Genomic DNA, 12934 nt, shown 5'->3' with positions numbered 1-12934 from the left:
TGTGAGTGTGTATTTATTCATAGATCACTACGACCTGGTAAACTTATGTCCTATCGTGCCACCAAATTACATTACATTTCAAGTACATGTAAAGGGAAAGTCCAGAATGTGAAATAACCCTCATCAAGTTACTTTCCTGGGGGATTATTTTACTGTCCTGGTTTGTTTGACATTCTGTGATGTAGAGTTTTAATCTATTTTTGACTCATCACTGCCCTCTACAGGTCAACAGCAGCACAACGTGTCAGACTGTTTTAAAAGGCCTGTCTACAGGGTTTAAGGCACAGGTCACAGAGCATGAACATGCGTTGCCTGTTTTATGCAGGACGATTTGCCAACACAATATAAAAACAGGCATAGACTCCTGTGATGCTATCAAGTCAAACATGGAGGCGTCAGGAGCACGGGTTCGTCCTTTTTCTACCTCCGTGTTGTTGCACTGCACTGATCTGCTGCCTCAGTCCACCGTTGTATGAACATACCTGACACCAGAGCTGGAGCTCAGGTTCTCCTGTCTCTCCTAATTCACACAGTTCATGATGCGCTTCCCGTCTCCTTTCACATGTTTTTGGGGACTCTGACCACAAACACCATGGGGTCTTTGGCCTTGTTGCTGAAGGCCTTCCTGATGAGGTTGACCGCATGCTGGTGTGTGACTCCCTGGAGAGACGCTCCGTCCACAGACACCAACTCGAATCCAGCCTGGGGTGGAGTGAGAGGGTCGAGGTTATGGAATAGGGTTAGTAAAAGCTGGCACCAAGGCCACATGTGACAGAGTTCTACCTTCAACACGTCGCAGGTGGAGGCAGCTCCTCCAGGAAAGATCTTCTCGATCTTCACCACCGGCTGAATCTTTGACTCCATCCCACCAGATATACTGATGCCTGCAGGAGTCAGAGTTAGCGCTGCATCTGACCCGTTCTAGATCAACCGTGTGTCCTCACTCATTTACCCAGCGACTGCTTGGTCTTGGAGATGCTGACGGTTCTGAGCTCATGCTCCGGTTCGGACCCATTGAGTCCGTTCTCAGCGGATGCCCGGTGCCCGTTCACCTGTTGATCGAACACCTGCGCCAACGAGGGCCGCGCCCTGCGGGCGGCGCCGTCCTTACTCCTCTCCCCACTTCTCTCCCTCCGGCCTTTGGAGGTCTCGCTTCTCAACGGGGACCGTCCCCGCTCTCCGTCGGCGCTGCCGGAGGTCGAGTGTGGCGACGCGGGGTCGAAGCGGACCGAGCGCACGGTGCAGATGTCGGTCTGGACTGGAGGCCGCTCGCTGCTGTGGGCCAGGAGCCAGTTGGGCGGCAGGGGGCCGGCAGGGGGGGGTCTGAGCTCCCTGGACGCGTATCTGTCCACTGGTACGTCCAGCAGCGGGGCGAAGGACTTGGGGGTCGGGGGCCGGTCCCTGGACCCTCGAAGCCCACAGACACTGAGCCGCTCCAGCTCCTCCAGCAGGTGGCTCTCCTTCTCCACCTCCTCAGAGCTGTGAAGCTCAAAGCCTCCCCTGTAGTCTGTTGGGAACACGAAGGCGTGGGACATTGTGGTATCATTTCTACCACTGATAACAGCACTGTGACGGGTTCATACCTGGGATGGGAGTGATGAGGCGGCGCCTGGGTGCTCGTCCAGACGCAGGGGAGCGGAGAGGAGGAGTTCGAACTACGAGCAGAGATGAGAGTTTCAGCTAATAAACCTGCTGCTTCTCAACATTCACAGAATCAACAGCACCGAGGAAGGCTCCATACGCACTGGACCGATACTTGAGGATGTCGTAGGCTTCACCTTCCAGAGGCGTCACCATGTTGTTGAATACGCTCAGGTCAGAGGGCGGAAGCAGCATTCTGGCAAAAACAGGGAACGAGACGCGAGTCACAGCTGCCCTGTGTTGGATTACGTCTTAATTAGCCTCCACCGTCTCATTGTGGATTTGGATTTGTGACGATAATCCAGAAAAACCCCAATCCCCTTCTGGCCGTGTTTGTTTCAACACCGTTCCTCCAAATGTTCACAGAGACTCTAAACGCTTACGATGGCGTCACTACGAACCCCAGCGTGAGTCACAGTCGCGTGTGCCTGAGTTCCGTTACCTGACCTCCCGCAGCAGCAGCAGCTTCTCGGGCCGGTCCAGCACCGTCAGCAGGCGGCCGATGAAGTTCTCCACCGCCCCCTCGGCCACGTACTGTCACCAACGGGACACGCGTCGCTCACATTTAGCATCATCACGTCATTACCGTGGCTCTGAGCCCCGCTCCACCCGCTGCCTACCCGCCGGCACGCCTCCATCACCGCGTCCACCTCCTCCTCCGTCAGCAGCCTGCGGCCCATGTCCTCCACCGCGCTCAGCATCTCCGCATTTGGCGGCTCGTGGCGCCGCCGTCCGTCTGCAGGCGTTCAGACTAGAATCAGCTCCGTGACGAGGCCGGATCGTCCTCCTGCAGGTTTGCCTTTACCTTTGGCCCCCGGGGACTTGGAGCGACCTCTGCGCCCCCCTCTGAACAGCAGGTTGACGAAGGTCTTGGAGCGCTGCAGGGTGCTCTTCTCCTCCGGGTCCTTCGCTTTCTGCTTCTTCTCCTTCTTCTGCTTGATTTCTACAGCAGGGAAACGTTAACATGAGGCCGAAGCACTCTGTCCCCCAGGACCCCCCCCCCCCACTCACCCGCTACAGTGACTTGGCTTTGCGAGCGCGTGATGGGCCGGCTGGGTCTGCTCAGAGCCAGCAGCACGGCCGTCTTGGGCGACTCCTTCCTGCCGCTCTGCTCTCCACCGATCACCGTGTCCCTCAGCAGAGTGGTGGCTCCCAGGCTGCGCGTGGTGTCTGCGCCCGTCCTCTGAGCAGCCACGTCCGCCTGGGTGGCGCTCTCCGCTCGCTCAGAGTCAGACCTGAAAGCCCCATCGTCAGGTTTAAAGGCAGCCAGGCAGCGTTGTGGTGGATTCAATGAGCGCATGACTCTGACCCCTGGTCCTCCGTGGAGATGCAGACGTCCACCATGTCGGAGCCCAACGGCAGACTGGGAGGGAACATGACCTGAGAAAGGCCGCTCAGAGAGCTGACCGGGGTCCCCGACGACAGGGAGGAGGTGGAGGAGGTGGAGTCTGAGCCCTGGGAGGAGGACGTCTGGGGACCATTGGCCACTGAGGACGAACACAGAACACTCAGACTGTTGATGGACACAGGCGACGGCGCTGAAGCCTTCCGGTGACGCATACGTACGCTTATTGAGCCACCTGTACTCCGCCACCATCTCCTTATAAGCAGGGTATCGTCCAGCTTCCTGTGGAGATATGCAAATGAGACACAGCAGAGACCCTGGAACTCAGTAACACTAGAGCCACAACGAGCACGTCCTCCTCCAAAGTGCACATTTCCTCTGCTTTCTAACATGAGGACCCGTCGCTCTCTGCCTCCAGCTCACCTGTGATGATGTGGGATCCCAGATAAAACAAAACGCAGGCTCTATGCTTTGATAAGCACCTGATCCCGGCCGCCTGGTGAATAATGCACACGGCCTGGCTATTTTTCACGGCGCGAAACCCAAACCCGGCGACTAAAGCGGGCGAGGAATATTACGAGAGCACGGCAGCTGTCGCTCTGCTTTTACTGCGGCCGCGTTCGCTTCGTACGCGAGGCGACTGGAAGGAAAAGCAGGACAGAAAGTTAATACAGGTCAGAGGCGGTGATGAGGGCTCGCTAATAACAAAGAGCCGTGGTGTAACAGGACACGGCCTCCTACACCGTCAACATTAAACATCGCTCTGTGTGGCTGCTTCAGGATCTCACTTAGACCTGGAGAAGCTGCTAGAGGCACAGAGGTCTGAGGCCTGCGTGAGGAGCGCTCGCCTTGATGGTCAGCATGACGTGCGTGTGGCTCTTCAGCACCTCCACGGCGCTGCTGTGGCTGATGTCCTGGAAGCTGACGCCGTTGGCCGCCAGGATCTGGTCCCCCATCTTTATGCCGTTCTGCTCAGCTAGGCCGCCGGGATCGAGCCTGAGGCGACAGGATCGTCACACACAAGCAAACACAAGCACACACACAGAGAAACGCACAAAAACACACGCACACACACACACCCTGAGGCGGGATAGGATCGTCTCACACACACACACACACACACACACACACACACACACTTGCATACAAGTGAGAACCAAAAAACGAATTTTCCTACAAAAATGAGGACGTTTTGACAAAAGGGAGGACATTTTCTGCTCACTTTTTTGAAGGCCTGTTTGAGGGTTAAGATGTGATTTTAGGGCTGAGGTTAGAATTGAGTTTTGGTTTGGATTAGAGCAAAGGTCAGACGTCTGCCTTTAGTTGTGATGGTTAGGGTGAGGGGTGAGGGAGGCATTATGTCAATGGAGGTCCTCACTTTGGTGTAAATACTGTACAAGAATGTGTGCACACACACACAAATACACACACGCACACACACACACACACACACACGCACACACACACACGCCTACTTGGACACGTAGATGCCCAGACCGAACTCCTTCCCTCCGCGGATGTTGAAGCCCAGGCAGTAGTCGTCTGACGTGGTGTAGAGGTGGACGATGCGGCGGAGGGCGCTGCCTGAACTGGCCTCTGAGGGCGTGCACCCGCTCTCCTCCACCACCATGCGCCGGTGGATCAGGTCCACCCTGAAACGGAGCGCACAGCGTCAAGCGGCCGCTCGGCGACAGCGCCTCCTCACCACCGCCGCCGCCCGCGCCTCCTCCTCGCCACCGCCGCCGCCTCCTCCTCGCCACCACCGCCGCCCGCGCCTCCTCACTGCCGCCGCCGCCCGCGCCTCCTCACCGCCTCCGCGCCTCCTCCTCGCCACCACCGCCTCCGCGCCTCCTCACTGCCGCTGCCGCCCGCGCCTCCTCCTCACCACCACCGCCACCCCGCCTCCTCACCACCGCCTCCGCGCCTCCTCACCACCGCTTCCGCGCCTCCTCGCCACCACCGCCTCCGCACCACCACCGCCTCCGCGCCTCCTCGCCACCACCGCCACCGCGCCTCCTCCTCACCACCACCGCCTCCGCGCCTCCTCGCCACCACCACCGCCTCCGCGCCTCCTCCTCACCACCACCGCCTCCGCGCCTCCTCCTCACCACCGCCACCCCGCCTCCTCACCACCGCTTCCGCGCCTCCTCACCACCGCCTCCGCGCCTCCTCACCACCGCCTCCGCGCCTCCTCGCCACCGCTTCCGTGCCTCCTCGCCACCGCTTCCGCGCCTCCTCGCCACCACCGCGCCTCCTCGCCACCACCGCGCCTCCTCGCCACCGCTTCCGCGCCTCCTCACCACCGCCTCCGCGCCTCCTCACCACCACCACCGCCTCCGCGCCTCCTCCTCACCACCACCGCCTCCGCGCCTCCTCCTCACCACCACCACCGCGCCTCCTCACCACGTGGTCTTCTCCTTGGAGTAGCGGATGCCGGGGACCTTGCCCACGCGCCGCACCACCATCCTCAGCCGGTGGTTCCCCGTCAGCACCTTCACGGCGCTGCTCATGGTGATGCTCTCCAGGCTGACGCCGTTCACCTCCACCAGCTTGTCGCCCACCAGCAGACCGGCCTCCTCTGCGAACGGCAGGAAGCGGCTCTGTCACGCGTGCGGCGCACGGAGCGCGTGCGCGGCCGCCTCGCCCACCTGCTGTGCTGTCGTCCTCCACTTTGCTGACGAAGATGCCCAGTCCGTGCTCGGAGCCTCCACGCACGCTGAAGCCCAGCTTCCCGTCCAGACTCTTGTCCACAGTGATCGTATGCAGGTCCTCACTGTCGTCGCCACCTAAAACCACAGACATGACTCACTGACAGCCTGTTATTGCCATGTGTTGTTTGTGTACACACAAAAAGCTTTTCTTGTGATGAACATGCAGAGAAACTTGTCATATAAGGCCAGAGCAGCTGAACCCTGCACCACATGCACCCCGGCAGCAGCGCCGCCTCCTCACCGTCCACAGGAGAGTTGATGAGGATGACCCGGCCCATGGGTGAGGAGGATCGGATTCCACGCTGGCGCTGCTCCTTCTTCCGCAGGAGGTTGCGCGTGGCTGTGTGTGACCCCTGGGTCCCAGGGTTCCTCTCTCTGCGGGACGGGTCCGCTGAGTGAGCCATGGAGGCCGCACGGGTCCCTGCTCACATGCACTCCACCCGGACGCAGCTTCAGGTGGAGGAGTCTGAAGCAGCATGGAGTGAACAGAGGGACGAGACTTACAAAGGACCAAAACGGTCCAAGCACCTCCTAATTAACTGCTCTTTAGTATAAACTGAATAGTAGAGCTGCAGCTAACAAAGTTCGTTGTTAGTGTGGTCCAACTCACGCATGCAGGCGGCTCTGCAGCATGGAGGCCGCTTGTTTGGCTTCCTGGAGTCACACTTCGGTCCGTTCGTGCCCATGTTGCGTCTCCCTCACCTGTCTGGGTCACAGGCGACGCATTGACACGTGTTCTGTATGATCTAACAACGGTTCTTCGTCGTTTTACTCTGAGTCGGACTTTACGGGTTTATTTAGCTCGGACCTGACGCTCAGACTCAGGAGGTCACGTGGTTTCTGACACCACGGTTACGTGTGGTTGAATTTAACCCGTGGATTCCCCGCACCGCCGTGCGTAAAAAGCGCGCAGGTCTGCGCCACCGCGCTAATATTCGACCTCAGCCAGTGTCATCCATCAAAAACATGCGGTCGTCGCTCTTTTGGTTCACGTGACGTCCAGTTCTTCGCTGTTTCACACGCGATTGAGCCCGTGATAACGCACGTACTCACCACGCTTCAAGTCGACAGCAGCGACGACTCCTGCGCTGTAAACTACTACCAGACAAATGCCCACTAACGCGACGACGCCGGGTTCGAGTGCATTCATCATATTCGACTCATACTGGGCCGGTTCCCAAGCGCTAGCGGCTCGTTGTCCTCCCGTGTCCACGCGGTGACTGGATGAGACATTCACGTACACCTGGCTGCGCATGGACGCACGGGAGGTGTGGGCTCAGATGTCACACACTCACCGTATGTGGCTCTGCCGCCGGTGACGTTTAACGTTTTACATTTTTATTTATACAACACCTTAGAATAAAACCAAGCTACAGTTAAGATGACATTTATGTTTATTGATTCATCTCCAGATCTCCTTGAAGGTCCGACATCCAACAGCTTCTCGAGGCCGTGAACAATAACAACAAACTGTTTTATTAGGTTCAGGCATCGTGGCTCCGTGGATAATACACCGTTATCAGAGTAATAAAGCCACGAAACATACTAATCTGTACAGTACATCTAACATGTAGTTAAGGTTGATGAAAAAAATCAAATCAGAATTGAGAGTTTGGAAATTTCACTAAGGTTTGTGAAGGATTGGACAATCAGACACAGGTTTGATCATGCTTCATCGTTTTCTTCTCCCTTTAAATAAACACAAGCTTTAGTTGCAACCGATCCATTAACGAGTCACTGTCACTTGTTGTCTGTCTGTCAGCGTTGTTTACCTTCTCTTTGGACTCTTCCTGGTCAGAAAGAGGCTCTGGATTCTCATTGGATGCTGCCCCCTCTGCTGTTTCATCACTCTCCAGTGGAGTCGGGCCGTGTGGGGTCTCACCCGTGCGTTGCCCGTCTGTCTCCTGACAGGAGGTGATCACAGTTAAGCATTAGGCAACAAACATGCATTTTTCTTGTAGACGCAGAGTCTCTCCTATATTTGTCTGCCTGACTGTCTCCACCTGGGAGGACTCAGCACTTTTGCCCCCTTAGTCTTCACTTTAGTCCTGGTCTGTTACCATGGATACCATGCATCCTCACTGCGAGTACAGGCGCATCTGGATTTTCCTATTCATAAATACACAAACACTGTTGTGTTAACATACTAAAAATAACATTGGACAGCAGCTCAATCACCTTAACCTCGTTTTCGCCAACTTGTTCGTCCACTACTTGATTGGTGCACGTCTCGTCTTCAGTTTTATCCTCCACAGAACTGGCACTTGGCTCCAACTCTGTTGTCTCTTCTGTTTGCTCGCTCACGAGCTCCACTTCACTTTGTTCTGCCGGCAGCTCCGCGTCCTCTTTGACCTCGTCCACTGGTGTTTCTGTACTTGTTAAAGTATCAGTAACCACCTGGCACACAAATTATACCATTGGAGGTCTTAAAACAGAACTAAAGATTAAAAAAAATTAAGAAGATGATTTCAGTCATCCACAACCATAAAAGCATACGTATGATATCTGTGTTTTATCACCTCTGGTTCAGTGGCAGCTTCCGCTTGGTGAATATCAGTGTCCTGCTGGTTTTCAGGATCAGGAGTTTTTGGATTCTCTTCTGTCCCAGGTTTGTTGTCCTCAGTAGATTCTGTTGAGGCTGGAGTGGGTTCGTCGGGTACTACTGGCTGGTCCTCTGAGGGCTGTTGATGGCAATAAACTTCAGCTCAAATGTCATGTAAATTGATGGATCCCACTCACAGATCACAGTTAAACAGGTTTATCATGTACACTTGGGCATATTTTCTGAACATACTTTTCCAGCTTCATCCAAGGCCTCACTAAGTTTGCGCTCTTCCTCCTTTAGCCTCTCCTGATGCAACATCTCCTCTCTGGCCTTCAGTCGCTCCTGCTCCAGGATTTCCAAATGAGCTTTTTTCTGAAATAAATCAAAGTGTTACAAAATATACTTTGGATGTGAAACTCTAAAACCATTTTACATGTTACTGTATATATCTGGCTTGGAAAGGAATTGAGCCTCTGATCTTTGATCCCCTAAGACATAGAGTCGACATAAGGTGAATGTGTGACTGCCACAGCTCCTAAAGGCCTAGTGGGACAAAAGGTGTAGATTTATACAAAATTTTTATTAGTTTGATCTGTTTTGCTTTTGTTTAGAATTAGATGATCTGATAATACAGAAATCCAAACCCTTTGGGTTTGAGTTTGGGTAATGGCTCCCTCTACTGGGAACAGGCGTGAACAGCGACGTACCTCAGCCTCGTATTTTACATTTGCGTTGTACTTGTAGAGCCAGTGGCCCAGATACAGGATGGGGTTGGCCGGCCGCTGCTCGGCCACTTCAGCGAGTCCCTGCGCCAGACATGTTCCCAGATGTGTCTTTATATACTGAGAGTCCATGGCAGCTCTACAATGCAACAAAATAGCTTAGGTCTGTAAATATTCAAACACAGCTAAACTTTGCTAACTGCATCCTCCCCTCAAATTTCAAATACAATCCTAGTTAAGAACATAACCAAAGAATAATTGTTTTTTATTCACTTTTTCTAACTATAACGTTTAGATTAAATTAATATTTTACCTTTACGTGAGAAGTGAGACACATTCAAAACAAGCCTTTGTCGCTTCCGGAAGTGTTGCCCTGGTAACAGTGTCACCACAGTAAGAATCCCCCCTCAAACCTTTGCCAATGGTTCCTACCAGTTTATACCCACGACCATCGCATCAAGCACTACAAAAACTAGTACTAGTAGGAACATTAGTAGAATTTATTGTCACAGCACTGGATGATGCTTATTTTGGTTTACATATTTCATTTATACATAAATTAACTGTACGTAGTCTCAAAAGACATTTTATACATTCAAGTGTAATTATCTTGATTGTTTCTCTTAATTGTTAAAACACCTATGACAAAGGTCTGAAAAACTTACTAGTCACCAGTTTATCATTATTAAAGTTCGTAAAGTTTGCAGACTGATGATCGGTCCCATGATCTGCGTTCGTTTCCAATCACGCCTCAACTTCTCTGGGGGGAAAAGCGTCTCCAGTGCTGCGCTCCAAAACGCGCTCGTCCGACGGGAACGCGCGCGGGAGCCACCAGCTGTGTGGGAACGGAAAACGGCTCCGTGCTTGAAGTGTCAACTGTGATGCGATCGTACCTGGAGCAGCTCCTCCGCTTTCACCGCAGGACGCCACACTGCGTCAGTCACAGCTGTAACGCGGGCGCGCGCCGGCTGCCAAAAGGGGGAATTACGTGCTCGGTGGGAGCCTTGACGGAAGACGTGATTTTTGGATTTGTGGAATTATATTCACTTTACTGAGCAAGGTAACGCAGCCTAATGATGAGCCCCGCATTAGCGCCAAACTGGAAACGTTTCTTGTCAGGTTTGCAGAATTTACATTGGATTTAAGGATTATTCTGGGTTTCTGCGCGCATGAGGTTATCGCTATTCGACTTTTATTCCTCTCATTATCGGGAAAATATTAGGAAGTTTTTAAATGAGTACTTTGCTAAAAGTGACCTGCTTGCTTGAAGTTTTCACTCAACATACTGACTGGGAATTAAGCACTTTATAAGTACCTAAAATAACTGGCAGCAACAACAAAAAGTTTCAATGTGCGCTTTTCTTCTAATAATAAACGGAGAGCTGTAATTGATCTTAGGTCAGATTTGGAATAGGCCGATTTATGCCGTCTCAGCAGGGTTTTTAAATGCGTGCATTTGCTGTTTGTGCTGTGACTTTCTGTTTCACTGCACTTTCATGCCGCATGTTTGCGTCATGAGCATCATGACTTCACCCATGCCTTCACCTGGCGGGGGACTGTCTGACCTGACGCACACGCTGTTGTCCAGCGTGGACACTTGGCTGCCGTCTCAGTGCCCACTATGCCTCCTCCCACCGGGACAACGTTTTATTTTTAGCGCCTGTCTTCATGGCAGATGGGTCAGATACTGTGATGCTGTGGATGCTGTTACTGCGCCATTTCTCTGATGTTAATCCGTGCCGCTAAGAGGTGTGCGCCTGCGTCGCACGTCAGGAGACGTGCAGACCAGGGTTTGAGCGCCTGCAGCTCTCGTGTACCAGTACAGGCTCCTACTGCCCCTGGGCCCAGCTGTAGGGCCAGTGAAGATTGCAAAACAGATAAAAATGTTTTTAAGTCCTTGGAGGGATTTTGTTTCAGTTGCATTTGACATAGTTTAGCAGCAAATCTCCTCATTTGTGTTATCACAGACGCAACATGTGTGATGTGCAGTCAGTGGTCTTCCACAATGTTTGTGTGTCTCGTGTCACATGTTGCTGGACGCAGAGGGTGTCGGTTTTGAGTTTCTTTCACCAAGTGAGCTTATGTGACCGCTTGGCTCAGCCCCTGTATTTTCCAAACTACTCAAAAGGTAAAATTAGGTTAAAGTGCAGCTTTTTATTCATCAGATTTACTGTCTTTACTGGTTTTTAATTCAGCGTAATTGTAGTCGCTGTCACTATTCAGACCTTGGGACAGAAAATGATGTGCTGGGTTTTGAATGCAGGCAGCTCCCTGTATATCGGCATGTTTTATAGACTGGATGGGTGTTTTAATTAGGATAATAGCTCCCCTGGTCCCCCACAAGCTGGATGGAATATTCTCCATATCACTTCCACATGTATCTACTCCGATTTCTGTGCTGCCAGTGCAAAGGCCAAATGGGTCAGTTTGATGCAGTGTGAATCTGTTTAGAAATCTGTATTACACTTAATCAACACACCCCCTTGTTTGTGATGACATTATGAGTCAGACTGAATTTTAATCTTACTTCCAGAGCTTTATTACTTGACTGATTATTGCCATAAATTAACTGTTTGGCTGCATCTTCCAATAAAAGTCTGGATTTTTAAATCAGTACCTCTACGTGGGCCAGAGACCTTACTGTGGGTCACAGCTCCTCGCTATACAGGCAAACTGCAAATGACAGCAGCTCAGTCTACTGTGTACACACCTGATAAAGACATTAACATGAGAGAAGACTTCAAAGGTCTGACCCTGAGTCGTCACAGAGGCCACGAGGAGGCTGCTAATTTATTTTAGTCCAGTAAAGTGCAAAATGCATCTGGTGGCAACATTTAGTGACAAGTGGAGGGGTCTGTTAATGTGGTGCTCTGTAGGGGTTGAAGTACGAGGTTAACTGAGTGACAGGGCGTTGAAGCAAGCTGGGGGAGAGAACTACGGTGATTTGACCCCGTGAGAAAACACAGGGAAGAAGAGCATAGCAAATGTCAAAGGACATAAGCAGAGAAGTCAGAAGCTACATTTCTTTCCATAGAACCACACCTGCCTTCAATCTAAAGCGTTTGTTTATCTGCAGATCAGCTAGTCAGTGGATTTCCACAAGCTAAACTCAGATTGCTTGGTGTTTTCACTAATCACGGTAATCTCAACAGACTCTAAACCCTAGAAATCTTGTGAACGAATCTCTTATTCTATTAACCATTATTTAATAGGACACTCTTGTGCTGCTAGATGCTGAATAGTTCATCAGGTGAATATCTGCATTTGCATTCCACTGCCGGCTAGTATAACGAAGATCCTGTCTAGGTCCTCATCTGGAATGTCACAGGTCACATGGCCTCTGCTGACATGCAAGGTGATATATATATTACCGTCGGGCACGGCTTCTATATTCCCGGTTTGCCACCTGTCCACAGTGGGATAGAATGAAAGTGTTCAGGGCAGCAGACACATCAAACGGCATTGGATTCTACTGTATGGAAACCATTGCTCCCTGACAAACAAGGCTCTATGGCTCCTCTTGGATGCATTACAGATCTAATATCTAATCCACAGCTACAGGAAGTGCTTGTGTTTCTGCTTTTACTGCCAAAGGTGGTTTAACCAGAACCAGTTATTACAAGTATTATTGTTCCATTATCAGTTATGATGGAACAATAATAAATTGAAGTGACACAAGAGACAGGAGAGCTGCCTAACTTTTTAAATAACCGTCATCTTATGGCTACAGCAGTTGTAATGTGATGTAAGTCAATCAGGAAATGTTCCCCATAAAGCCGGAGAAACATATCCATTCTCAGGATGGGTATTTTAGGGTTGGCTCATGGTCGAGGGCAGCAGGACCCACGTTACCAGAATGGGGCTTTAAATGGGATGATGAAGAGGAAACTGAGTGTCTGCTCTCATAGGTACTTGGCAGAAGAATGACATATAACCCAAGGGCCCTGTATCAGGAAACAGAGGCAGCGCC

General features: G+C 52.0%; 2 protein-coding genes across 4 annotated transcripts; both read right to left on the bottom strand.

The window, feature by feature from the left end:
• LOC114845502 (PDZ domain-containing protein 7-like) lies at nucleotides 1–6958 on the bottom strand. Its single transcript, XM_029133592.3, has 18 exons — nucleotides 6751–6958; nucleotides 6308–6403; nucleotides 5939–6163; nucleotides 5635–5772; nucleotides 5390–5564; nucleotides 4462–4638; nucleotides 3835–3982; nucleotides 3208–3268; nucleotides 2951–3128; nucleotides 2653–2876; nucleotides 2447–2584; nucleotides 2262–2377; nucleotides 2084–2175; nucleotides 1746–1837; nucleotides 1584–1655; nucleotides 953–1507; nucleotides 784–884; nucleotides 1–702 (listed from the first exon to the last, which is right to left on the bottom strand). The coding sequence occupies exons 3-18, from the start codon at nucleotides 6099–6101 to the stop codon at nucleotides 559–561; spliced, it is 2574 nt and encodes an 857-aa protein (XP_028989425.1). The 5' UTR covers nucleotides 6102–6163; nucleotides 6308–6403; nucleotides 6751–6958; the 3' UTR covers nucleotides 1–558.
• A 115-nt stretch (nucleotides 6959–7073) lies between these two features.
• Nucleotides 7074–9769, bottom strand: dydc2 (DPY30 domain containing 2). Of its 3 annotated transcripts, none has more exons than XM_029133595.3 (7): nucleotides 9630–9769; nucleotides 8950–9103; nucleotides 8492–8614; nucleotides 8217–8378; nucleotides 7876–8094; nucleotides 7470–7601; nucleotides 7074–7386 (listed from the first exon to the last, which is right to left on the bottom strand). In XM_029133595.3, the coding sequence occupies exons 2-7, from the start codon at nucleotides 9094–9096 to the stop codon at nucleotides 7363–7365; spliced, it is 807 nt and encodes a 268-aa protein (XP_028989428.1). In that variant the 5' UTR covers nucleotides 9097–9103; nucleotides 9630–9769; the 3' UTR covers nucleotides 7074–7362. The 3 variants fall into 3 exon arrangements, with proteins under 3 accessions (XP_028989428.1, XP_028989427.1, XP_028989429.1); XM_029133594.3 differs by lacking the exon at nucleotides 9630–9769 and adding an exon at nucleotides 9278–9343; XM_029133596.3 differs by lacking the exons at nucleotides 7074–7386; nucleotides 7470–7601; nucleotides 9630–9769 and adding exons at nucleotides 7705–7806; nucleotides 9278–9343 and having other exon boundaries at nucleotides 7882–8094.
• Between the last annotated feature and the right edge of the window lie 3165 nt (nucleotides 9770–12934).

Source organism: Betta splendens, chromosome 19, assembly GCF_900634795.4.
Source record: "Betta splendens chromosome 19, fBetSpl5.4, whole genome shotgun sequence".
Classification (NCBI taxonomy): domain Eukaryota; kingdom Metazoa; phylum Chordata; class Actinopteri; order Anabantiformes; family Osphronemidae; genus Betta; species Betta splendens.
This window is presented reverse-complemented; position numbering and strand designations above follow the sequence as displayed.